This window comes from Trichechus manatus, unplaced genomic scaffold, assembly GCF_000243295.1.
Source record: "Trichechus manatus latirostris isolate Lorelei unplaced genomic scaffold, TriManLat1.0 scaffold00175, whole genome shotgun sequence".
Classification (NCBI taxonomy): domain Eukaryota; kingdom Metazoa; phylum Chordata; class Mammalia; order Sirenia; family Trichechidae; genus Trichechus; species Trichechus manatus.
Window position 1 is genome coordinate 4,450,224 of NW_004444111.1, and position 27,860 is coordinate 4,478,083.

The 27,860-nt window shown below is 35.5% G+C and overlaps 1 protein-coding gene across 2 annotated transcripts in view; it reads left to right on the plus strand.

Moving 5' to 3' along the window:
- The window catches only part of LOC101349838 (desmocollin-2), a 34,307-nt gene that overhangs the window by 4,150 nt on the left and 2,297 nt on the right, over positions 1 to 27,860 (plus strand). For both annotated transcript variants that reach the window (XM_004386897.2, XM_004386898.1), the window contains exons 2-14: positions 3,817 to 3,901; positions 4,826 to 5,022; positions 5,969 to 6,088; positions 7,405 to 7,560; positions 8,486 to 8,630; positions 10,108 to 10,274; positions 16,798 to 16,932; positions 17,188 to 17,373; positions 19,181 to 19,440; positions 19,561 to 19,703; positions 22,027 to 22,254; positions 24,946 to 25,182; positions 25,829 to 25,953. In XM_004386897.2, the coding sequence (XP_004386954.1) occupies positions 3,817 to 3,901; positions 4,826 to 5,022; positions 5,969 to 6,088; positions 7,405 to 7,560; positions 8,486 to 8,630; positions 10,108 to 10,274; positions 16,798 to 16,932; positions 17,188 to 17,373; positions 19,181 to 19,440; positions 19,561 to 19,703; positions 22,027 to 22,254; positions 24,946 to 25,182; positions 25,829 to 25,953 (2,184 nt within the window). The remainder of the gene's footprint in view (positions 1 to 3,816; positions 3,902 to 4,825; positions 5,023 to 5,968; positions 6,089 to 7,404; positions 7,561 to 8,485; positions 8,631 to 10,107; positions 10,275 to 16,797; positions 16,933 to 17,187; positions 17,374 to 19,180; positions 19,441 to 19,560; positions 19,704 to 22,026; positions 22,255 to 24,945; positions 25,183 to 25,828; positions 25,954 to 27,860) is intronic.

The window sequence follows — 27,860 nt, forward strand, 5'->3', positions numbered from 1 at the left end:
ATAACCCAGTACCGTACTGTTTACTGTTTTAATTATTTTCACTGATTGCTTTAAAATCTGCTAGGTCTAGTATCATTTTGCTGCTCTTCATTTTCATAATTTTCCTATCTAAATTTATTTTTCCTTATGACTTTTTGAACCAGTTTATCTAGGTCCAGAAATTGGGATCATGTAACTTTTATAGTTTAACTTATGAGAATTGATATTCTTCTGCTGTTGATTTTTCCTGTTTAAGATCATGACATGCCTTTTCTTTTTGTTCAAGTCTATTTTTGTTCTCTTAGAAATGTTTTTAGATTTTCCTCAAATAAGCTTTACAGGTTTCTCTTGTTAAATTAGCATTGTAACCTTTTATTGCTTTTGAAAATTATATCCCCCCTTCCACTATATTATCTAACTGGTTTTGTTTATGTATGTGAAGACTAGTGATTTCTGCATTTTAATAATTATTTCTGGTACCTTACTGAATTGTTGCTTTTTAGTAATTTGCCGGTTGATTTGCTTGGGATTTCCAGGTATACAGTCATAGCAAATGTAAATAGAGATTATTTTTTACCTTAGCAGTTGATGTGCATATAGTACCTTTCTTTTGCCTAATACGCCTTCAGTGAGTTGTTAACAGAAGGTGATGACGTTGGCGAGCCTATCTTGTCTCGGAGTTTAGCGGGGCTGCCTCTGGTGCTGTCTCATTGGGGTTGTGATTATCACAGAAAGTCAAAGTAAGGAAGTACTCATCAATTCTTGCTTTATGAAGGTTTTTTTTTTTTCTTTAAAAGGATTAATTGAATTTGGTTGAATGCCTTTCAGGATCTGTGGAAATGTTTACATGCCAGTTTTCTTTACACGAATTAATGGCTTGAGGTTTCTGGACCAAGTAGGTGATGCGAATGTGGATTACATATGCAAGGGCGAGTGTACTTCTGGCTTAGCCTTACAATGAGGGTATAGCATTTGGGGGTCCCAGATTACAGTGGCGAAGGTCTTCTCTTAGATCTTGGGCAGGTCCTGTGCTTTGATTTCACTCCTTTTTTCCGATTAGAAGTTGTTTTGTTTCTAGGTTCCTTTTTACCACTCTGTGTTCCAGCTTTCTCTCCAGTTTTTGCTTAGCACTTCTTTGCTATTTTGTTACCTCTTTGATGCTTTAGGATATTAAAAAATATATATTTTATCCATTATTTTCAGTTAGTGTTGGGATGGGAGTTTGTCTGAATGACATAACCTGCCATTATTGGAAATGAAAGTTTGTTTTCCTCCAATCCATTCTCCACACTTAACAGAGTTATATTACTCAAGTATAGAGCTGCTTATTGTAATTTCTCTGTTTAAAACAAATCTTTGGTTTTATTCTTTATTCTTTATTACTGTTGTTCCGAATGTGTTCCACATCTACTTCTCTGAATCCATTTCAAACTTCTGTCTACCTCATCTGTGTCTTCTGCCTATGTCATCTCTGGATCTTCATATATGTTGTCTCTATGTTGGTAACATTTAAGTTCTGCTTGACATGGCTAATTCATAGCCACTCCTCAGGTGACTCACCTGGCTTCTAGACTAGGTAGGCCAGCTCCACCTACTCTGCTCTCCCATAGCACCGTGTACTTTCCCTATCATATTGAAGTTACAAATATGTGCTGCCCCTGGATTGTTTCATGAGGACCTTGATTATTGTTGGATGCATGGATGAATGGAAGTCCAAGATACTGACATCCAAAGTATTTTCTTAATCCAGCCATCTCCCCTCTCCATTGTTACTGCCTTAGTCCAAGACACCATTATCCCTCTCTTAGATCCTGCAGTACCTTCCAACTGGTCTCTTTGCTTCCTCTATTGCTCCCTTATAATCTATTCTCCACCTAGCCCTTACAGTAAATGTAATTGCTCACCAGATTATGACACTGTGCAGCTCCTAAACCTTTTGTTGCTTTTCTTTGTACTCAGAATAACATATGCACTCCTTACCATGGACTTTTAGACTCTGTATGATATGTCTGATGGTCCCTTTGATATCATCTCGTATCTTTCTCTTCCCTCACTGTGCCTACTTGTGGTTCCTCCAACACACCAGGCAAAGTTCCTTCCCAGGGCTTTTGTTTTGGTTTTTACACCCCCTGGAAGACTTTTCCCCCAGTTAGGGGATTGGTTTGCTTCCTCTCTTCATTCAACCTCAGATCTTCCCTTTGTTACCCTCTCTCCTTGCTTTATTTTTCTCGTAACATTTTCCTCTCTCTGCTTTGGTATCATGTGACATTTGTGTCTGCATTTGTTTATTGACTTTTTTCTCTGCGAAGGCAAAGGATTTGCTTTGTTCATTGCTATAGCCTTAAATGGGGAAGGCTGGTGGCGCAGTGGTTAAGAGCTACGGCTGCTAACCAAAAGGTCAGCAGTTCAAATCCACTAGCCACTCCTTGGAAACCCTATGGAGCAGTTCTACTCTGTCCTATAGGGTCACTATTAGTCGTAATTGACTCTATGGCCACGGGTTTGGTTCTGGTTTATAGCCTCAAACATTGCCTAGCACCTGGAAATTAACCAGTAAATGTTTGTTGATTGAATTACATGGATGTGTTCTTTCAGTCACCTGGAACTGGAATCCTCACCGTCATCTAATTCCACTCCTATTCATTCTCACTCCGCTATGCAGCCAGTGAAAATCCTTCTCAGTTTTCAATTTCTCATTCAAATACAGTCTCTTCAGTGTCCCTATCCCTAATTTCCAAATAAGATACAATCTCTCCCTTGCCTGATCCTTCATATATAATTTATATTAAATTATTAAAAGTTCCTTAATGTCTACTTGAAATAAAAATTTTCATCTGAATTTTGATTGTTTTAATTTACATTTATAGACCATGTAAAAAATAATATAAATGCTAGAGTTCGCCATCTTACTTTTGGTCAAAGACCTTTGCATAATTGTGGAGAAATGGATATGATTGTAAAGTTTCAGAGAGAACAGAACTAAATTTCAGTATGTTGAAACGTATATTATATTGGAATTGGTTCACCATAGATCACTAAATCATTTAAAATTTTTTTTTTAAGTGAATTCTTTTCTAGAATGACTAGTTTATGAGAAGATGCACCTTTGAAAATTCATAAAGTCATGTGCTTGTTTGAGTGAGCTAATATATAAATACTCTCCAAACGATTCCATAAAAAAACCAAACCAAACCCACTGCCATCAAGTCGATTCTGACTCATAGTGATATAGCACCGAGTAGAACTGCCCCATATAGGGTTTCTGAGGCTGCAATGTAGTAAATTCTTAAGAACCCACCGACCTTTTGGTTAGCAGCTGAGCGCTTTAAGTACTGCACTACCAGGGCTCCCTAAACTACTTCAGAGCCATAAAATAATCCTCTCTAAAAACATTGGTTTTTGTTTAGGATATTATTAATTTTATACCATAGCTCATTGTTGTGGTGGTTGTAGCAACTGAAAATTTATTGAACCAATGTTGCTGGCTCATTAAACTCGTTTTTGTTTTCCTTTCTTATTTACATACCTGTCCTGTTTCCCTAATGGTTCTCAGCACTCACTTACATAGGATGTTATTTAATCCTCACTGTACCCAACAAGTTAGTCAGTGAAGTTATTATTAACTCCATCTTAAAGAATAGGAAACTCAGCCTAAGAGTGTAAGTAATTTTCTGAGCTTTGATGGTTTGTGAAGCGGGGAGTTTGTTTTATTTTTCCCCTCCATAAAAGTTTTTCTGATTCTTTACGCCAGTATATGCTTATTTTAATTTTCTAATTATATAAACTGATAAACATTAAAAGGGTATTTTTATACATAATACTTACTTTATTTTTTAGCTCTTGACATTGGCCTGTGATGCCTGTGAAAAATTTACACTGCACGTTCCTTCCAAACTAGATGCTGAGAAATTTATCGGTAGAGGTAAGAAACTGCCAAAATGTGTAATTTTTTAAACATAACTGTAATGGAACCAAAAGTTAAAATTGATATAGTTCATTATAACTGTTAATACAGGTGGTATCCCTCCAATGAAAGGAACATTGAAAACATCACAATATGAAGTAGATAAAAGGGTTTAGCTTGAGTAATAAAATAGTCAAATGTTAATAAAATATTAATTATTACAAAATATTAGTATTTCATTAGATCAAGGATATGGGATATATTATAAAATGCTTCTATCAAATTGAGGAATAGTATTGAAACTATTTTTTGAGTTTAAAGGTTTTATTTTTGAATTATATTTTAAAATATTTTAGCATCTTATTAACATTTTTTCTACATATTGCCCATTACAGATTCATATTTTTATATAAATCAACTGTGTGAGAAAACATTGAACCAATGAGAAAATAATGACTGTTTAACAATAGATATTGAGAATTTAGTAGTATTTTATGTATTACTCTATAGCTTATTTTGGAGCCTTGGTGGCACGGAGGATAAGAGACAGGCGCTAACCAAAAGGTCGGCAGTTCAAATCCACCAGCCACTCCTTGCCCGGTGGGGTTTTTTTTTTTGTTTGTTTGTTGATAGTTTATTTTATTTAATAAAGAAGATTTTTTTCAGTGTTATATATTCAAGCACTGGAGTTAAGATGCCTTTATCTCAGGACAAACACCTCTTCCTTAAAGGGATGTTAAATAGCTATTACAAGTGATGTATGTGTTTAAGCACAATTAATTAGCCACACAGATCTGTCAGTCTTTAAAAAAATAACAACATTTGCAAGACAGTGTAATTAATTTTTAAGTTTTTAGCTCCCTCCCAAATGCATAGATTACTGAAAAACTATATATTTTTATGTTTTAACTTACAAATGAATGTTGTGTATGTTTTCTACAGTTAACCTAAAGGAGTGCTTTAACTCTGCAAATCTAATTCATTCAAGTGATCCTGATTTCCGAATTTTAGAAGATGGCTCAGTGTATACAACAAATGCTATACTTTTATCCTCGGAGAAGAGAAGTTTTACCATATTTCTTTCCAATGCTGAGAACCAAGAGAAGAAAATAGTTGTGGTTTTAGAGCATCAAACAAAGGTACACCAGACTATAAGTGAAGTGTCATGATGTATTTTCTTCGAGTGTAACTAACAGTACAAGGGAAGATGTGCAATCAGAAATGGTATGGGATGACTTAGCTTGAAGAAAAATGAAGCCCTGAGGCAACTTAACTGTGTTCAAACAGAAAAGGGTTGTGTACCGTAAGTCATTATAGGTTGTTACTCCTTTTCATTATGGACATAAAAAAGAGGAATTGCCATAAGCTACAGCATAAGAATTTGAGATTAGACACAAAGAAACATTTCTTGATATTTACTCTAGAATGGATGCCCAATAACCAGTTTTGAAACTTTTTATCTCTGGAGGGTTAATCCATTTTAGCACAATTTGTAGTCTTAGAAAACAGATGACTTTATGTTGAGGTTTGGCCCTTCTTACATGTTTGTTGTATTGTGACACCCAAGATCAAAATGACTTCTGTTCACCCCTTGACCATTACCTACTGCAGCCATTTGAAAGATGTCACCACGTTTCTCTCTCATTCTGACACAGACCTCTCTGTTGGTTCCCTGCCTCTGCCTAGTTGCTGGTGAGTGGAAGATGTTTGTGCTATATTTAAGCACACATACTCCGCTTATCTTCATTGCATATCTCTCCTCCCATGTTATTGCCTGGCAATATGGAAATAGTAATTCATTATTATTATTTTTTAGTTTCTCTTCTAAGCTTCCATTTCCATGTCTCTTTCTTCCATATTACCATCAAGTTATTTTCTCAAAAGGCTTGCTGTGAAACAGGCAGTTATCATTCTTCATTATCTTTTTTTTGCAGTGTTGATGTTTTGTTTGGTTTTCAAGCACTACCGTTGTCTTATACTTCCCAGCTAATTCTCATGAGAAGAGGATGATGTATCAGAGTTCTAATGTTTGCGAACAAAATAAATAATCATTGACTTTATCTTTTTTCTGTCTTCTAAATTGAGGCACTAAAGAAAAGGCATTCTAAAGAAAAAGTTCTCAGACGGGCCAAGAGAAGATGGGCTCCTATTCCTTGTTCAGTGCAAGAGAATTCCTTGGGTCCTTTCCCGCTTTTTCTTCAACAGGCACGTTTTACTTTTATTCTATTATGGAAGTCTATGGTTTCCATCTTTTTTTTTTTTTTTGGACACTGAGCATGCAGTTATTTAAAAAATAGTTGTGTGTGGATAACTGAGTGGATGAGTATGTGCATCGTATGTTTTGATATATGGGTATAAATACATATATTTATATCTACTTATATTTTTTTACAAAGTTTTAGTTATGCAAGGGTCATTTATGAAACTGAAAACTATCTACAGGGTTTAACACATGGTTGCCTAATGGATTTTCATATCAGAAAGGGTATCAGAGAGCCTAGGCATAGCTAGAAAATCCAAAAAAAATTCCATAATAAAGGATGACAATCGCTGATAAAAAGCCAAATGTCATAAAGGAGAAAGACACATACAACTTTATGTTACTTATTCCCAAATCCGCTGCTCAAATCACAGTGGATCCATGTCTTCTCTCTTTTTTTGGCTTTTAGTAGAAACCCCAACAAATCCTGTCTTCTTCCACTCTCAGTGCTTGCTACCATTCAGTTTATGACTTAGGTTACTTTTTTCTCAGTTCTTGAAATAGTAAGAGAAAATTCTCCTTTATATCCCACCAACAGATTTAATAAAGATGAGAAAAGAGTATACTGAAGGTTGAGGAAAAAAATGTTAAAAAACAATTGTGCTAGCCACACTGATAGATAGTCAAGATCTTACTGAGAGAGAGAATGAAAACAGCTGGAAGAAAATTGCTTTTGGAATTAAAGACCAGAATATCACAGTTGTCAGGATATTATGCCAGTTCTACCCTTACTCATACATTTTTTTTTCCTACTGAGTTCCTATCCTAAGGAAGACACTGACAAATAATGGAAACTAATTAAGGAAAGCATTTTCCAAGGTTATGCCCAATAGTCAGTACACTTTAAAGCCAGTATATCAAATATTATGGCATGTATATTAAAAATCCAGTTCTTTTAAAAACTGGGTTTTTAAAAAACATTTTTCATGGTCAGAATGCTTTGTTTTCTAAGACAGGAAAGTGTCATCATTTAAAAATGTTTGGTTCATGTACTTGTCATTTAGCCTTTAAAGTATTCCTTGGTTATTCTGGAAAACTAAGATGCTACTACATTATTTTCCACATGCTTCTTTTTTAAATTTCTCAATTATTAGCCTTCATTTTTCTACTGCTGCTTTTTATTTATACGTAATAATAAAGACGAAGTATTTTCCGTGAATTATTTAATGGAATAATAAACAGCAATGTGATTACATGGATGTATAAATGAAAGTTCTGATGAAATATAAATTTGTCTCGTATGTATATATCTGCTTCCTAGATTCAGTCTGACACGGCACAGAACTACACTGTATACTACTCCATAAGAGGGCCTGGAGTTGACCGAGAACCTACAAATTTATTTTATGTAGAGAGAGACACTGGAAACTTGTATTGTACTCGTCCTGTGGATCGTGAGCAGTACGAGTCTTTTGAGGTAAAGTCTAAAGTTTATTTATTGTATTAGTAAGTATTAGACTTGGCCATTTAGTCTCTCCTTCTCAGTTCATTTACCCTTTTTTGTTTTCTGAGTTTCTCATGTGATGCTCTGGTTATATCTGATAGCACATACTTGACTTGAAACAGAGAATTTTCATAGAAGAATCAATAACGTTGGATTCTATGTTGATGGTTCCCGATATTATAGTTTTACTATTTTTTTCAAGAGAACAAAGACTGCCACATTGAAGAGCAGCTATTTGGTTGGCAGAAAAGAACCTTTTTTATGGTACAGAAATACCATAGGAGGTAAATGTGGGACTGGTATCACACCTCAGTACCTTCGCAATGGAAGAAAGCTGACTTGTGGTGAGCAAGTAAGGCGTATGGACAGTCCTTACCTGGGATCATTTAATCCTTTTAATCATCTTCCCATAGTGGAATGATAGTTAATATGTAAGAGTTTTACCAAATGGTGTTTTGGTTTCCCAGCGGGACCTGGTCATTTTGAGCAGCTCAGTTTTAATGATTTTACATTTATTTTGGATGAATTCTTTATTAAAGAATCCAAAGTTAAAAAAGATCCAGAAAGTTGCATTTAAAGTCCAAAAGTTTTCAAACACAACACAACAAAACAAAGCAAAAACATCCTCAAAACTGTTTTGGGAAAATAATAATAAAAACCATTATACTCCTGACAACGATACAGCAATGGTGAAGTACCTAAAATGTGTTTATCTATTAAATTAGATAAATTTAAACATAAAATGGTATCTTACACCAAGAATTTAACCATCTCTTTTGGCATTAAAACAATAAGTGGTGAGACTCACGCTGCAATGCACATTCTCCAAATTAAAGCCCAATCAAATCTGAACCATGTTTTATTTTGATAGATTATTTTCATTCTTTTCTCTTTGCAGCTAATTGCCTTTGCAACAACTCCAGATGGGTATACTCCAGAACTTCCACTGACCCTAGTAATCAAAATTGAGGATGAAAATGACAATTACCCAATTTTTACAGAAACTACTTACACTTTGACAGTTGTTGAAAATTGCAGAGTTGGTGAGTACCTACTTTAACAGTATATTTTTGTTGTTAGCTGCTGTCAAGGTGGTCTCCAACTCATGGCGACTCTGTGCACAAAGGAATCAGACCATTGTGATCCATGGGGTTTTCACTGGCTGATTTTTGAAAGTAGATCTCCAGGCCTTTCTTCCTAGTCCTTCTTAGTCTAGAAGCTCTGCTGAAACCTGTTCAGCATCATAGTAACACACAAGCCTCCACTGATGGTGGAGTGGTGGCAGCACTTGAGGTGTTGGGAACTGAACCCAGGTCTCCCATGTGGAAGATCAGAATCACACTACTAAATCACCAGTGCCCTCTACTTTATTGTTTTTGTTGTTAGTTGCCATTGAGTCAATTCCAAGTCATGGTGACCCCACATGTGCATAATACAATTGTTCCATAGGGTTTTCAAGGCTATGAACTTTCAGAAGCAGATGCCAGGCCTGTCTTCCGAGGTGCCTCTGGGTGGATTTAAACTGCTAACGTTTCAGCTAGTAGACAAACACTTCACCATTTGCCCTACACAGTATGGCACCTTAAATGTGTTTAAGTTCGTAAGATAAATTGCACTGTGGCCAGTGGGAGGTAGCACGTCCTGGTGGCGAGAACAATGTACTTTTTAGTCAAGCTGCATTGGGTGAAATTTTACTCAGCCTTTCACTAGTTGTGTGACTATGGCAAGTTTCTTAATCTTGCCAAGCCTTAGTTTCTTTGTCTGTAAATGGCATTTTGATACACAAGATTGTTACGAAGAGTAAATGAAGCATAATAGGCATGGAGTACCAAGCATAGTGTCTGAAGAATAGGAGTTGCTCAATAAATGTTACTTTGCATTTCTGTGTGAGGTAAACTAGGTTTACTTTTAAGAGAAAATACTCTTAAACCAGTAAATTTTTGAGGAATTGAAGACAACCTTGAAGATACCTACTGATATTCTGTGGTGATTGAATGATTGACAGTAGTATGGGCCATTATCTTAAAGATCTTTTGAAAATAATACAAATATTTTCTCAATCTTATAAAAATGGTCCATTTTAGCTGAAAGTCAGAATTCAGAATGCAGTTTCTAAGATTTCTTCTAGAAAGATCTAACTGAGCTAAGAATTTTCAGAGAAAACTAACTCCAATGGTGAGTTTAAGTACAGGTGTAATTTTAAAAGGCTAAAGAATAGTTGGGATTCTTTAGTCTAGAAAGACAAAGGCCATGGGAGGATACAACTAACATTGGTAAAACTGTAAATTAAGTGCATTAAATATGTGTATGGTCACCAAATTCCAGACTGTTAGGACTTTGGGATATTGTAAAAGGAAGTGATACTTAACATGGAAGTTTGAAAATTTATAGAAGCCATTATTCTGATATATAATAAAGTAGTCCAACACTATTTTGAGGTAGATGGAGAGGAGTGAAATAAAGGGAAAAGTTGAAAAATGTTAAAGATTTGGAAATTAAAGGGGATTTTTCAATATATAGGTTCTACTGTGGGACAGGTATGTGCAACTGACAAAGATGAACCTGACACGATGCATACACGCCTAAAGTACTCCATCATTGAGCAGATACCCGCATCGCCCACTCTGTTTTCTATGCATCCAAGCACCGGTGTGATCACCACGACATCATTTCAGCTAGATAGAGAGGTAACTTAAAAATATGAATATTAATTAAAAATTATGACATGATTATTTAATGTTATTGTGGTTGATATTCGCTGTTGAGTCGGTTCCGACTCATAGCGATCCTAGAGGACAGGGTAGAACTGTCCCATAAGGTTTCCAAGGAGCAGCTGGTAGATTTGAACTCTGACTTTTCGGTTGGCAGCCAAGCCCTTAACCACTGTGCTACCAGGGCTCCTGATTATTTAATAGTACTTGTGTATCGTCTTTGACATGTGTTTTTGAAAAGCATGTTGTGAATCTAATTGTAGAAAAATTTATTATTTAAAATTGTTAATGAAGGTCAGTAAATAACCGTCTAATATACTAATTTTGAAATGTTATTTCATTCTCTACTGATTTGTATGTTTCATAAGATCCGATTTCCTAATATAAACATATTCATAATATAAACACAAGAAATGGTCAAATATGGAAAGTGAAACTTTTGGACATGTGTGGAAATTTGCTATCTGCGGAGAAAGACATAGTTCATTCTCTGTCTCATCTCAACAGTCTCATCTAAACTCTTTCCCTTGGGTAGATGACAACAAAATCTATATGTCTCTAATCTCTGGTTTCCCATTTTCAATTGGCTGCTAGAAATCCTTATTTCAATGTCTTATGGCTACTTAAAATGCAATACATATAAAATTAAATTCTTCTTCTTTCTTTCTAAACATACTCTTCTTCCCATGTTTACTAGTTAAAATAATATTAATATTCCTTTCCTATTAATATTTTTTCTGTTGTCACCTTGGATTCATGTTGTGGAAATTGTACCTGATGTCTCCTCTTGCTCCCTAGATCAACTCTCTTTCCAAAGCATGTTAATATTACCTCTAAACTTATTTTGCATTTATATTTAGTTCATTTCCACTGCAACTATCCCAGTTTAGTTATTTGTCAACTTATTCAACTATTACCTCTTCCACAAATCATTTATTCATCTGAATTCTTACAACAGCTCAACTGTCCTATTTGCTAAATCTTTAATCTTAAAATGTAGTAATATTTATCAGTTACTTCTTTAATTCTTCAAACTTCATATCAGATTTCCTTCTTCTCCCTCTTTTTACCTTTCGTGGGTTAGATCAGCGGTTCGCAATTTTTTAAGTTTTGGGACCCCTTTACACTTGTAAAAATTATTGAGGATCCCAAAGATCTTTCATTTATGTAGGGTATATTTGTTGATATTTACTACATTAGTATTTAAAACTGAAAAAAGTTTAAAATATGTTTTTAGTAACTCATTACAGTAATAATAAAGCCATTATATGTTAACATAAGTAACATTTTTGTGGAAAAACAAGTACATTTTCCCAAACAGTAAATACTTTATTGAGAAGAGTGGCATTTTTCTATATTTTTGAAAATCTCTGTAATGTCTGGCTTAATATAAAACAGCCAGTTTCTCATACCCCCTTCTTCAATCTGTTGTAATATGTAATTTTAGCTGAAGTATATAAAGAAAATCTGGTCTGATACGGGAATATTTTAATAGTCATTTTAGGTAATTGTGGATATTCTTTGATACTACACCAAAACCTGACAAGTAGTAGTCTACTAATTGCTAGTTGTAATGTGGATTCTGAAGCCATATCAATGAGCTTTCATAATTTGATACATTAAAATCCACTGGTGTGTCTTGTACTGTGAGTGAATTCTTTTACTTTCGTATGATTTTGTAACACCATGCATTGGTCATTTGGAAAATACTGATTCACAGAGTTATACAGATTTTCCAAATATTAACACATTTCAAACTATATTTAAAAAAACCTCATCCTTAAAGCATTACTCAAGAAGAAGAACAAAGTGGGAGGCCTCACACTACCTGATTTTAGAACCTATTATACCACCACAGTAGTCAAAACAGCCTGGTACTGGTACAACAACAGATACATAGACCAATGGAACAGAATTGAGAATCCACACATAAATTCATCCACCTATGAGCAGCTGATATTTGACAAAGGCCCAAAGTCTGGTAATTGGGGAAAAGACAGTCTCTTTAACAAATGGTGCTGGCATAACTGGATATCTATCTGAAAAAATCTGAAACAAGACCCATACCTCACACCATGCACAAAAACTAAATCAAAATGGATACAAGACTTAAATATAAAATCAAAAATGATAAAGATCATGGAAGAAAAAATGGAGACAATGCTAGGAGCCCTAATACATGGCATAAACACCAGATGAACCGTAAGTAACAGTGCACAAGTGCCAAAGAGAGACTAGATAACTGGGACCTCCTAAAAATCGAACACTTATCCTCATCAAAAGACTTCACCAAAAGAGTCAAAAGACAACCTACAGATAGGGAAAAAATTTTTAGCTATGTCTCATCTCTAAAATCTACAAGATACTGCAAAACCTCAACAATAAAAAGATAAATAACCCAATTAAAAAATGGGCAAAGGATATGAACAGGCACTTTGCCAAAGAAGATATTCAGGCAGCTAACAGACACATGAAGAAATGCTCACGAGCATTAGCAATTAGAGAAATGCCGATCAAAACTACAATGAGATATCATCTCACCCCAACAAGGCTAGCATTAATCCAAAAAACACAAAATAATAAATACTGGAGAGGTTGTGGAGAGACTGGAACACTTATACACTGTTGGTGGGAATGTAAAATGGTACAACCACTTTGGAAATCGATTTGGCATTTCCTTAAAAAGCTAGAAATAGAAGTACCATACGATCCAGCTATCCCGCTCCTTGGAATATATCCTAGAGAAATAAGAGCCGTCACACGAATAGGTATATGCACACCCATGTTCATTGCAGCACTGTTCACAATAGCAAAAAGATGGAAACAACCTAGGTGGCCATCAGCAGACGAATGGATAAACGTATTATGGTATATCCACACAATGGAATTCTATGCAATTATAAGGAAAAACGAGGAAGCCATGAAACAACATGGAGGAATCTGCAAGGCATTATGCTGAGTGAATTTAGTCAGTCACAGAAGGACAAATATTGTATAAGACCACTATTATAAGAACTCAAGAAAAGGTTTAAAACACAGAAGACAACATTCTCTGATGGTTATGAGGGTTTGGAGGGAGGGTGATGGTTATTCACTAACTAAATAGTAGATAGGTATTATCTTAGGTAAAGGGAAGGAGGGCACACACTACAGGGGAAGTCAGTACAACTGGACTAAACCAAAGCTAAGAAGTTTCCTGAATACAACCAAACTCTTTGAGGGACAGAGTAGCAGGGGTAGGGATCTGGGGACCATGCTTTCAGGGGACATGTAGGTCAATTGGCATAACAAAGCTTATTAAGAAAATGTTCTGCATCTTCAGTGAGTGGCATCTGGGGGTCTTAAAAGCTTGCAAGTGGCCATCTAAGATGCATCAGTTGGTCCCAACCCACCTGGAGTAAAGGAGAATGAAGAACACCAAAGACGCAAGGAAAGTAGTAGCCCAAGAGACAGGAAGGGCCACATAAACCAGAGACTTCATCAGCCTGAGACTAGAAGAACTAGATGGTGCCTGGCTGCCACCAATGACCGCCCTGACAGGGAACACAAAGAGAGTTCCTGATGGAACAGGAGAAAGGTGGGGTGCAGAACTCAAATTCTAGTAAGAAGACCATACTTAATGGTCTGACTGAGACTGGAGGAATTCCGGAAAGCATGGCCCCCGGATTCTCTATTAGCCCAGAACTAAACAGTTTCTGAGGCCAACTCTTCAGACAGGGATTGGACTAGACAGTGGGACATAAAGTGATACTCGTGAGGAACGTGCCTCTTAGCTCAAGTATATACAAGAAAACTAAATGGGCAGCTTCTGTCAAGAGGTGAGATAGGAAGGCAGAGAGGGTTAGGAGCTGGTTGAATGGACATGGAGAATCAGGGGTGGAAAGGAGAAGTGTGCTGTCACAGTAAGGGGAGAGCAATTAGGGTCACATAACAATGTATGTATAAATTTTTGTATGGGAGACTAACTTGAAATGTAAGCTTTGTTTAAACTGCAACAGTAAAAAAAAAAAAAATAAACAAAAAAAACCTCATCCTGTTATTGATTAATACCACAATGGTGGATATAAGTTTTCTCCAAAATTCTCATTTTTGCTTGAAAGCGTGAATTGATCATTGGCAACAAATAGTTGTGTTTTTTGAAGTGACAGACTCACTTTATTTATATTGGACAAAATGTCTTCCTCTATCAGTCATTCTTTCAAGTAAAAATGGTGTTCCATGAAAAAAAAAGAAAAAACAGCTAGTTCAGCACACAAATCAAGTAATTGCACAAGTACTTTCCTTGAGCTAACTGCAATATACCATATGTAGAAGAAGTGCTTCATGCATACTTCCCATTTCTTCACGTAGGATATGAGTTGACATTTAATAAAATTTTTCATTTTCACTACTTCCACAAGGATGTTCTTAAGTGAAACTGGAACGTATTTGTCATTTATATTTTAATTTATTTTTACTGTGAGTGTGTGCCATAAAGAATACAGTAAATACATGTATAGTTTCGGTCCCTTTTTTGATTCATGCTAAGGTACCAGCAGTTTTACTCACCATTTCTTTCGTAATGGTGCAGATGTCAACACAGTGAAAGAGGTGGATAGCATCTTAGAATTATTATGAAAAATGGTTTGACCTCACAGACCCCCTACAAGGGTGTCTGGACCCCATAAGTGACCCACGCATCACACTGAGAATTGTCGGCTCAGAACAATATCATGTATATTTTAAATGCTTGCTGAGTGAATGAATATATGAATGAATGGTTTTAGTGCTATAAATTGTACAGTTTTCATGTGCTCAGGAAAAGGACACTGTAAACCAATTTTTTTTATAATCAAGTCTTGAATAGACCCTTCTGACAGAATCAGTTGTAAACATTTGACTAACAAGAGTCTTGGATTGCTTCTACCCAATAGTGCTTCCTAGCAACTTTTTAACCTCAAGATGGCAGTTTTCAGCTGTTACCCTCAATTCTCTAAACCCTTTAAACACCATAATTTCTCTTTTGTCTAAAGATACCACAGATTAATACTGAGGGTCACAAAACTTCATTTCTGTTTTTGTTTTGTCAGCCAATTGATTATTTCCAATAAATCTTAGTTCACTACAAGATATGTATCCCCTCCTGAAAGTATACTAGCATGAGATTTTCAGAAATTTTTTAATTAAAAAAGACCACTATTTTTCAAGTCTGCATATGTGATTGATTATGAGGGAAGAGTAAATCAGGGAAATTATTGCGTATAAATCAGGCATTGGGAGAAATGTTTTATTTTAGATAATACATGAGGACAAGAAAGCTTAAGAGATAATGGAATGAAGGGAATAAGGTGGCTTTGTCAGAGAAGGGTGAACATTTTAGGTAGAAGGTTAGGATAGATTTTCACATATTTTGTCTTATGAAAGGGGCAAAATAGGATAGATGTTATTATCAACATTTTATAGAAGAGGAAATCTAGGCAAAGAGAATTTTCTAACTGCCTGAGATTACGTGTACTATTTTTTGAGTTAGTGATGGAGCCCAAGTCTCTTAATGCCCAGTCCAGAAGGCATTTTTATTAGTGTTGTTTTTAATCCTTCCATAACTCAGTCACTTATGATAAATGAAACTGTTATGGGGAGAAACACATTTTTTAAAACTGGTGATGAATCCTCTGCTCTGGAACGGCCTGGATGCCAAAATTAAAGATTGATGGCTTAGCTCATTGTGTGGTGAATGGGAAACCCTAAGGCCAGGTTCTATTTTCCATGGAAAGAAAAAAAGTAACATAGCTCCAGACCTTTGTTTCCATACTAATTTAATGATCTTTTTATAAATGTCAAGTAAATCGTTAAGATGTATTTTTTAATAACATTTTATTTTTGGTGGAGATACATACAGCAACACCCATTCCCATTCAACAGTTTCTAGACAATGATCAGTGACATTGGTTACATTCTTCACATTGTGTCAATATTCTTGTTATTTCTGTTCTAGTTGTTTCACTTCCATTGACTTAAACTCCCTGTCCCCCAACGTCTTAGTCTATGCTTTAGAACAGCTGTTGTCCATTTGGTCCTCTGTAGACTGGTTACTTAGTTTCAAGGTGACTTCAATATTTTACTTAATTGTTTTATGACAAGACTGGTATATGAGTCACTGCTACATATTTTTGAATGTAAGAACGTACTTTGGATAGGACGTAAGATTTTGATTAATTACCAGGCAGTTTTAAATGTACGTATGGCTACATCTCTTCTCCATTGAATAAAGATAAAACCAACTGACTCTATAATCTACAAAGTTAATAGCACTTTAAGTTTGACAAACGACTGTATTTTCATGGCTTACTTGAAAATTACTAGTGTGAGGAAATTATTCTCCTGCCGGTACATAAAAGATATGAAATTTAATAATGTACCTCTTAAATCATTAATGCAAGGAAAATTAGAGTATAAATTAAAGTTTCATTTATAATGTTATTGCTTTTATCTAATAATTCAATTTTTACTTTGTTTTCAGGTAATTGATAGGTACCAGTTGAAAATAAAAGTACAAGACATGGATGGTCAATATTTTGGTTTGCAGACTACTGCAACTTGCATCATTAATATTGAAGACGTGAATGACAACTTACCAACATTTACTCGTACTTCTGTAAGTTCATGACATTGATAACAGAAAAAGATATGTACCGCAGTATTAACTGCTAAATATGCTCATCTCCACCCATGCCTCATGATTTCGAATGAAGTACCCCCAATGACATGATAGCAGTTTGGTCTTAAGGTTTAAAGCTAGGTAAACACGATGCTTTGGAAATTAAAAGAATGGGGCTTACTTTACATGGTATTCTATTTTTGTGGAACTTACTAATAAAAGTTTTTGTTTTTTTTGTTTTTATTATTTCAGTATGTGACATCAGTGGTAGAAAATATAATTGATGTGGAAATCTTACGTGTTACTGTTGAAGATAAGGATTTAATTAATACTGCTAATTGGAGAGCCAATTATACCATTTTCAAGGGCAATGAAAATGGAAATTTTAAAATTGTAACAGATCCCAAAACCAATGAAGGAGTTCTGTGTGTGGTTAAGGTAAGAATACATAAATTGGTAATTCAGATGTTTGTTGTTTATAATTTCATAGGTTAACATACACATTTCATTTACATTTACCTATAAATTAGTTTTATTCCTACAATTCCTGAAATGAAAATGAAAGCAATTCTGGTAAGTGTAGGAGTAAAATAAATACATAGGTAAATGTAAATGAAATGTTCATAATATATGTAATCGAATGACTACATTTATTTTTGAGAAACATTTTTAAAGGCATGATTTAAAGAAAATATCATGTGTGTGTTTTTAGCTAATATGATGTAGTATCCATTTTGTAATCATCATCTCTTAACAATTCAAAAACTAGCAGAGCTTTGATGCCAATGGGGCAGTGTTAAACTTTCCTAGCCCATTCTTTCTGTAGCTGGGTCAGGGAGCTGCCACTGGATTACTGAATTGCTCAAATGATGTGTTACTCCTGGTCAGACCCATATAGAGGCTGTTTGTAGGTCGGTTCATTCGCATCTGTTGTACATAACATCCTTGGCATCCAGGTTTAGAATGGGCATCCTCAACCATTCAAAGATAAAGATACTTCTAAAACCCCCTTCCTCTTGCTGTCCTACAGCCTCTCAGAGGTACTCACTGCTGGTTCAGGAGCCAGAGTTAGTCCTTCAAGTGATCTGAACTCCATTTGCCTTGGAAAAAGTCACACTCTTATCTCTGCCACATCTTTAGCTAGAATATGATTCTATCATGGATCTGTGGAATTTCCCTTTTGTATGTATTCTCAGGTGGCATGGATCAAAAATGATGAATCCTTTTTTCTTTACGGTAATGAAAATTAACTGCAGTTTGTGGATTGATTTCTTTTTCAAAACAGCAATGTCTTTTGTATCTTATCTCTTTATCTTCACTCAACCCCTGCCCTAATCCTTGGTATTCTAAGAAGGAAATTTGTCTTTGTGAAGGCCGAGACCTGATGAAATGTCTGTCTTCCAGAAAGTAGTTTTGCCCGTTCTCACTACAGCTATACATCAGGCAGAATAAACTAAACCTTTCATCAAACTTGGTGCTGCCAGTTTTTAAGAAAGTAACTGGGATACCAAACCATTGCTGTCGAGTCGTAGCGACCTGATAGGACAGAGTAGAACTGCTTCATACGGTTTCCAAGGCTTTAATCTTTATGGAAGCAGACTGCCACATCTTTTGCTCATGGAGCGGCTGGTGGATTCGAATCACTGACCTTTCAGTTAGCAGCCAAGTGCTTAACCACTGTGCCACCAGGGCACTTTGTAATTTGGATAAAAGAGATGAAAAGGAAAGCATAATCTCCATAAGCTTTCCTTTTTCATAGTCCTCCTCTTTTAAAAGTATCTTGTAAAATTTGACCCACTTTTTCTACCCCAAACCAGGCACAGGTAATAGTTTTCTTTCACAAGAATAGGACTAACTGTCCACATATTAATAGAGTGATAAGTAAGTAACTATTGGCTAGGTATGAATGGCTTAAAGTAGTATCAAGTCTTAACCTCCAAGCAGCTTTATTAAATACTTTCTGAAATCTTTATCAGAACCCACGATACTACTTGTGAAAAATCTGAAGTTGAGGAAATTTTTTTTTTTTTTTTTGCTTGTGTCACACAAATAACTGAGTCAGCGGAAGGAGCCCTCTCACTCCCCCCCTACCATGTTTCTGGGTGTGTGTTTACTATTCTCATGATTATCCCCAACACAACATTTACGTATATCTAATTTTAACTAGTTATCTTTTTAACTAGTTAGTTAGCATTGCCAAATTTTAAAGGACTTGATCTGAGTTTCAACACACTTGCTTTTGTAGGCTCTGAATTATGAAGAAAGACAACAGGTAGTCCTGCAAATTGATGTCGTTAATGAAGCACCATATTCTAAAGAGGCTACAGCTTTGAGATCAGCCACGAGCACAGCGACAGTTACCGTTAATGTGGAAAACCAGAATGAGGGTCCAGAGTGTAGCCCTCTGGTACAAACTGTTCGAATTAAAGAAGATGCACCCGTGGGAACACAGAGCGATGGATATAAGGCTTATGACCCAGAAACCAGAAGTAGCAGTGGCATAAGGTATTTCTAATTCTACTTTAGTTAACTCTGAATTAAGTTTGGTTTTCAAACTTATTTTGATACAATATTATAATTTAGCTCACTATACCTTTTATTGTTTTAATTCATTGTAATTAACAGGTATAAGAAATTAAATGATCCAAAAGGGTGGGTCAGTGTTGATGAAAATTCGGGATCAATCACAATTTTTACAAGCCTGGATAGAGAAGCAGAGGCCGTCAGAAATAGTATATATAATGTCACAATCCTTGCATCAGACAAAGGTAAGAACTTTAAGCCAGCTATGTACATCCTCAGTTTATATTTCTCCCCAGAATGACATATAGGGAAAACTAAGAGGTTTGCTATAATTTATTAACTCATGTCTGCTTTCTAATAACATCCTCCATTTTTAGATATAATTATAAAATGACTTATTCATAGAAATACTTGAAATCATAGTTTATTAAAGTCAAACAATCATTAAAAATTGAGGAAGTTACATTAGTAAAATTATCTTCAATTTATCTTGTCATTGCTCTTAAAATATTCACTCTGGCAGGAAAGTTCATTACAGGGAATGCATACTAATTGCTACATAGCACACTCCTAGACAACAGTTAGTAGCTTTTGACAGGAAGCTAGAAATACGCCTGGTGATTAGATTTCTGCTTATGGGCATTGTATGAAAGTTAAATCATTGTCATGATTCTTAGCATATTATAAAATTACAGAGACAAAACTAGGAATCCTTATAATCATATAATATGTAAAATAATATCCTGTAAGTTCCATAAAATTGAAGAAATATGAGCAAAATGATTATATGAGACTGTTTTGTACATGAAATATAATTTTAACAAAACATACATTTAAACTTTTTACCTTTCTAAAATAAATATGCTAACTACAATAAGCATAAATATTACACATTCACTTGCAAAATCAGAGTTTAGAAGTGATTTTGGAAGATTCTTAGGTGTTCCAAATCCTCTCTAAATTAATGAGAGAAGGCTCTTTTATCAATTGCTTGAGCTGGCAAAGTTGTAGTTATTGATTTACTTTCAACTAATTGAAGACTGTCCAATAAGTTCTCAGCTTCCCTTGTTATTTTCATGTTATTTTTCTTCTTTTTATTTGCTTTTCAGTCAAAGGCAAATAAAAAGAAAAATTACGTGAAAATCAAATCCATAATTTTTACATTTTTAACAACACTTGACAGATAATCTGTTGAGAGATGAGACAAAAATTACTATGTGAAGTGAGAGATTTTGATTTTATACTTTTCTTCTCCATCTTCCTGTGCTGCAATGTATAACTGAGAGATCAAGTACTTCTGTGGAGGGTAGATGATGCATTGTTAATCATCATTGTGGTACAGAGTCAATGTGTGATGGGGCCTTTCTGGTTCATTTCTTTTAAAGAGAATGAGAGATCATTGTGTTACCTCCCAGACATGCATTATGGATGAATAATTATTTTTATAAACTGAGACTATTTTTTTTATGACTGACAGAAAAATTGTCATTTTTTTTCTTTTTTAACTTTTCTCTAGAATCTGTGAAGGCTAATTTCGTTTGGGCCTTCAGTATTCCTTTCTAATGAAAAATGCTTTCTCTTCGTGCGTGACCCTCCTACTTCGCCACAGCACTTGTCTCTATGGAGCGTTTTCTCCTTTTAAAACTCTCTCCCAAAGCTTCTACGTGTATACGTTCCTACACATTTTTCTCTTTTCTGCACATTTTCTGGTTTTGCTCTCTTCCTGCTAATTATAGGTGTTTCATAAGCTTTGAATACAGTTTCTCTTTTCTTCTCAACTGCTTCTCAGTCTAAACTGTTGGCAGTTTCACCCAGGTGGGTTTTAGGTTTCAATTTTTGTTGTATTATTCTAGCTTTTTTTTTGAGGGAAATACTTTCAAATATTTTAGTATAGTTAGTGTAAGAGTAAGGGGTCCTGGTGGCGCCGTGGTTAAGCATTCTGCTGCTAACCATAAGGTTGCTTGTTCGAGTCCACCAGCTGCTCCATGGGAGCACCACCAGACTCCAAAAATTTCCAAGTACTACTTTTTGTTCTAATTGTCCAAATATATATTTTCTAGCATTCAGTTTTTCTGCTCCAACCTTACATGCTTTCTATTTGTATATTAAACTCTACGCTCCCTCTCTGGCATTCAAGGAGCTCTAGCCCTTCTTTCCAGTGTCAACCCCTGTCTATCTGTCTTTCCCTTCATTGTCCCCAGATTATGCTGTGAGGGTACTGTGCTTTCCCATCTGCTAAGTTTCCAGAAATGCCCTTGTTCATACTCTCTTCCTGTCTTCTTTTAAAAATCAGTCAAAACTCACCTCTATAAAAATTCTCACGTCTATTCCAGCTATTTAGTGAATGAAAGATCACATCCAAATAGCAATTATTGTGTGTAAAACCCATTTAAAAATAATAAGGTTTTTCTTTTAATATTCCCGGAGGACATAACCTGTGATGCTGTTTGTCACTATAACTTATACGTTATAGATGCTTAATAGATATTTTAAAATATTTTCCATTTATAACCTCCTGGTGAAAACTCAAAACATAAAGAAACTGTATTTTTATTTTCGTTTTTATAGATGGAAGATCATGTACTGGGATACTGGGAATTATACTTGAAGATGTGAATGATAATGGCCCATTCATACCTAAACAGACAGTGATAATCTGTAAAACCACTATGTCTTCTGCGAAGATTGTTGCTGTTGATCCTGATGAACCTATACATGGCCCACCCTTTGACTTCAAGCTGGACAGTGCTTCTGATTCAAATCTACAGAGAATGTGGGAACTGAGAAAAATTAATGGTATGTAGTCCTGAGCATTGCTTTGTTCTTTTCAGCATCAGACTGTCTAAAATATATTGTTCTTGGTGCAATAGAAGAATAATTCACTGTGTAGAAACTATGGATGGAAGACAGCACCTTTCTTAGTTTTGGTATGGTGGGAGGTGGCTTTATCTCCTGTCTATCTCTAATCTTGTGCCAAGATTCACTTAGGTGTTGCATGAATTCTTATTTCCACTCCAAACAAAGCTATTTTAATAGCTCTAACACAAGGGGGACGTGGGTGTGCATCACACTGTCCACCACACCATCCTGCTTCTTGCCACCATGTTAGCTTCCATTTCTTCTCTGTTGTGTGCTACTTGGGATTCTTCCCCACCTTGATTCCCAGTCCATACTTGTGACTCTGGTTCAACACAGAATCTAACGTGTCAAGAATGACTGAAGGAAGGGAACCCTTCCTCACACCTTCGTGGCACCACTGCTTACATCAGCTCTTAACTCTCAGCAGTCCTCAGTCTCCTGCCCACATTGTCCCTGGACCCCAGTGTCATGGTCTACCTGGACTCCAGCTTTCTTGACTGACTATCAGCTGTCAGCTGATGTGCTCTTCAACACTTTTCAACCCCATGCTTTCAATGAACAGGCTTTGATTTCCTGTTATGACAGATTAAAAAAGAAAGGTTGTGAGATAACACAGGGAAAACGGGCTTGGAAAATAAAACAAAGGCATGAAGAAGAAGCCGTGGTGCTAAGTTAAGGCTCTGTGTCCTGAATTCTGCTCTGAGTACTGACAATACATGATGACAGCATTTTCACGTTTTCTACAACAGTGTCCTGATGTTGATGTATATGTGTGTGTGTGTAAGGTTGCCAGCTCTTCTTTCTTGGAAAGAATTAACCTTTTTCTTATATTTTGCCCTTTCTACTTATTTGGTGTCACAATATGATTTTTTTATAAATAATTCAATAACAGGCAGTGATTTTGTTTTTATTTTTTATTATTCTTATTTAGCAAAAAATAAAAAAACATTGGCAGCATGATGTTGGTCAAAACTTTATTATTTTAAACTTATACTGGTCTGTGAGATAATTCAAAATCCGGAAAACATCAGTCTAAGAACAACTTACTGTACAAAGCTTTTGAAGTCAAACAGGCTCAGTGTTAAACCCTGGTTCCACTATTTATTTGTTACGTATATTTGGCCATGTTATTTATTCTTCATGAATACAACTTCTTCATGTGCAAAATGGGACTTTTGGGGGCTAAGTGAGTTAATGAATGTAATAGAACATGACACTTTATGGATCACATGTTTTGGCTTTGTTAGTATCATTATTTCTTACATAATAGACTTTACTTAAAAAAATAATATTTTATTGTGTTTTTGGTTAAGGTTTACACACCAGTTTACGTTCCCATTCAATAATTTCTAAACAAGTTGTTCAGTGATGTTGGTTACATTTTTCACAATGCGTGAACATCCTCGTTATTTCCATTCTGGTTGTTCCATTTCTGTTCATCTAGCTTCCCTGCCTCCTTACATTCTTATCTTTGTTTTAAAGTGGTTGTTGACCATTTGGTCTTATAGAGGTGATTTTTTAAAGGATCAACGCTTTTGGGTGCTATTCATTATTTTTAAGCCAATTTGTTATTTAGCGACAAGGTGACCTTGGGTTAGTTTCAGTTCAAAGTTTGAAGAGTATCTCACGGCAGTAGTCTTGGGGAGTCCTCCAGACTCAATCAGTCCAGGAAGTCTGATTTTTTTGTGGTTGGAATTTGAGGCTCCGTTCCACAATTTTCTCCCATTCTATCGGGTCCATCTACTATGGCCCCGATTAGAACAGTCAGTAGCGCACCAACATTTTAATCATGCTTTCTTTTAAAATTGATTTAACTGCATGAGTTCTCACCCAAACATTCAAATTTCTACTTAGGACTTCAAACACTATTTTTTTAAATTGGGAAAGTTACGGCAGGCGAGTTAAGTGGGAGAGGGTTATTCTCTGATATGTGGCATCAATATTCAGAATAGTATTATATCTCTGGCTCTCTACCAAAGACAGTATTGACATTTCATCTGGATATTTTCTATCCTTGATCTATAAAAAACAATAAGAGAAAGTATAGCTGGTCCCTACATCCTTTAAGACCACGAGATGAAGTCCCAGCAGCATGACGCATGGCCTGCTAATTTCTTGAAGGGTCATCTGTGTTCTAAATCTTCAAAATAAGTGTCTGACAATAAAACACGAGTATTTACATTTTTTTAGCACAATATATGAAAACAAAGTAGGAGGAAACATCCAGACATTCAGTTACTTTCTGATGAATCAGGTATAAAAGGGAATAACACTAAATGGATTAATTAGGTATTTTTAAAATATGATAAAAACCAGTATCTTAACTAGTCCCTTAGTTATGGCAGGAATAATCTGTTTATGGATGGATTAAAATGCGCTATTCCAAAAACCAAAAGACCTTTGTTAAGTGGCAGTAGAGACAAACTTTTATATGCAGTAAGTTTGTAATGGTTGTAAAATAGATCTACACAGCCCATTCTCATTTACAGTCTTGTAGCAGTTATGCCATTCATTCCATCAGGAATGTCCATTTGTAGGGAAGTATGATAAATATTCTGTATTTGGTTACTTGTATTCAGGAGAAAATTTCAGCAGCATTGTATAACATTTGGTTTTATTTTCTTTCAGATACGGCAGCACATCTTTTCTATCAGAATGACCTTCCATTTGGATTATACAAAGTGCCTATCAGAGTCACAGATAGACAGGGCCAGTCTAAAGTCACTTCAGTAGATGTTGTGCTATGCGACTGTGTTACTGAAAGTGACTGCACAGATTATAGAAGTCCACAAACTGGCAACAGACAAGTAAAACTTGGAACGTGGGCCATCCTTGCAATATTGTTGGGCATAGCATTGCTATTTAGTAAGTCTTTTATGAATTCAAATAATAGCCTTTAAAATAACTTTTAAGACACATTCTTAAAATCAACACTGTTAACTGTAGCTATTCATTTGTATGTAGCTGTATTTCCATTCATTACACAAATATATTTAATTTATATGTTTGAATGCATTTATTTATAGGTCTAGTGTCTTCTCAGCATAGAAATAAACTTCAATGTAGAAATACAGCATTTAGCATACCCTTTCTTGTACCATATCTGTTTAGGGCAAACTTTTCTATTGCATACTGCTTAGACATAAGCAATCATACTTATGTGGTCTGGAAAGCTATCTTCTTTTAATATACACTTTTTATATTTATGATTTACCTGTGTTTTAAAAACCAAACCCATTGCTGTCAAGTTGATTACGACTCATGGTGACTCCTTGTGTGCAGAGTAGAATTGATCCATAGGGTTTTCAAGGCTGTGACTTTCAGAAGCAGATTGCCAGGCCTTTCTTCCTAGGTGTGTCTGGGTGGGTTCGAATGCCAACTTTTCACTTAGTAATGGAGCACTTAACCATTTGCACCACCAAAGGACTCCACCTGTGTATTAATCATTATATATTCATAACTTCACGCTCTTTTATGATAAACTTGAGTACATTCTTTTTTCTTCCTCTAGGTATTCTATTTGCACTAGTCTGTGGGGCTTCTGGGAGAGGCAAACAACAAAAAACATTTCCAGATGATTTAGCTCAACAGAACCTAATTGTGTCAAACACTGAAGCTCCTGGAGATGACAAAGTGGTAAGTAATGTGTCTTTTTTAAGAAATGCAAAAGATAAATTGCCCTCATTCGCTATAATTATCTTTTCTCAGTGAAGTATTTTGATATCAGATAACTTACAATACATAAAGTGTTGTCACTTTCATGGGACAGATAAAATGACAATGATTCCTGCGGTAGTATAGGTATTTCAATTTGGCTATATGGTGATCTTTAATAGTAAATACTTTAGCATGTCATTATTATTTTCTGCTTCAAATGTTTTGTGGTTTCATTTTTAGTCCTGGCCTTTTGTATATTTTTAAACTGCTGTTTGTGTTGTTAAGATGTTTCATTTAATGATTCAAGACCACCGGCATAATTGCCTTAATTTTTTTTTTCCTGGCACCAGAAATAAAATCACTACAAGCTTTGATCAGTGTGGGAATGACTTGAATTGGATTTGGAATGACTTGGATTCTTTATGGCTCTAATATAGGTTAGAATGAATCCTGAGGTCAGATATATGCAGCAGTAATTCTAGCAAGTGATTACTCTGCTCCAACTTTGTTTTCTAGCCCAGTTGTGGAGGAGGAGTAATTATATTCCATTTAATAAGCATAATCGATGATTAGGGCAGGAAAGATTTTGAAAAGAAAAGAAAGGTGGCATGTAGGAAGAGATTGAAAAAATAAAACTTAGAGTTTCCTACAAAAACAATCACAGAGAGTGAGTGGCCAAAGCTTTGGTGGTCTTGATATTTTCCCTGCCTGATTCACTTTTGTTTATTTATATTGCAAGGATTTATTACTGCAGTTAAGATTGTTGTGGCAACTTTATTCCTGTTCTTGTTTTAGTTGAAGGGAGACTGAATTAGACACTGAATAAAAATGCTAATCATGATGACTATTTCAGCTCTAGTCGAGTAAAGGGGAATAAAGTTAAACTAAGCAGGGTACATATGTGAAGACAAGCATACAATAGTCCCGATTTTGAGTTGTGAGAAGCTGAAGCTGGGGGAACTTAACAAGTGACATTGCACAGTATCCTAAAGAGGTTTTTTTAAAAAAATATTTTATTGTGATTTTGGAGAAAATTTACATAGCAAATTAGGTTCTCATTTAACAGTTTCTATACATATTATTCAGTGACATTGGTTACACTTTTCATAATGTGTCAGCATTCTCATTATTTCCATTCTGGTTGTTCTATTTCCATTAATCTAGATTCCTTCCTCCCCCCTGCCCTTACATTCTCATATTTGGTCTAGGGTAAATGTTGACTGTTAGGTCTCATTTAGATGATTGTTTAGAGGAGCACAGTATTCACAGGTGATTTTATTTATGTTATGAGCCACTCTGTCTTTTGGCTGATAAGTGTCCTTCAGGAGTGGTTTGAGTTACAAGTTTAAAGGGTATTCTAGGATGATAGTCTTGGGGGTTTCTCTAGTCTCCACCAGTCCAGCAAGTCTTGCCTTTTTTAGGATTTTGAGTTTTGTTCAGCATTTTTTTTTTCCCATTCTATCTGGAACCGTTTATTGTGTCCCTGGTCTGAATGGTAGGTAGTGATAGCCGGGCACCATCTAGTTCTTCTGGTCTCAAGGTAAGTGAGGCTGTGGTTCATGTAGACTCTTTGTCCTCTAGACTAGTTTCTTCTTTGAGTCTTTGGTTTCCTTCTTTCTCTTTTGCTCCAGATGTGTAGAGACCAATAGTTGTATCTTAGATGGCCACTCACAAGCTTTTAAGACCCCAGACGCTACTCACCAAAGTAGGATGTAGAACATTATCTTTATGAGCTATGTTATGCCAATTGACTGAATTTCCCCCTGAGATTATGGTCCTAAGCCCTCAAGCCCAGTAACCCAATGCCACTTGATGTTTGGTTATGTCTAGGAAGTATCCCTAACTGTGCCCCTTAAGTGCTTTATTTTATATACGAATATATATGC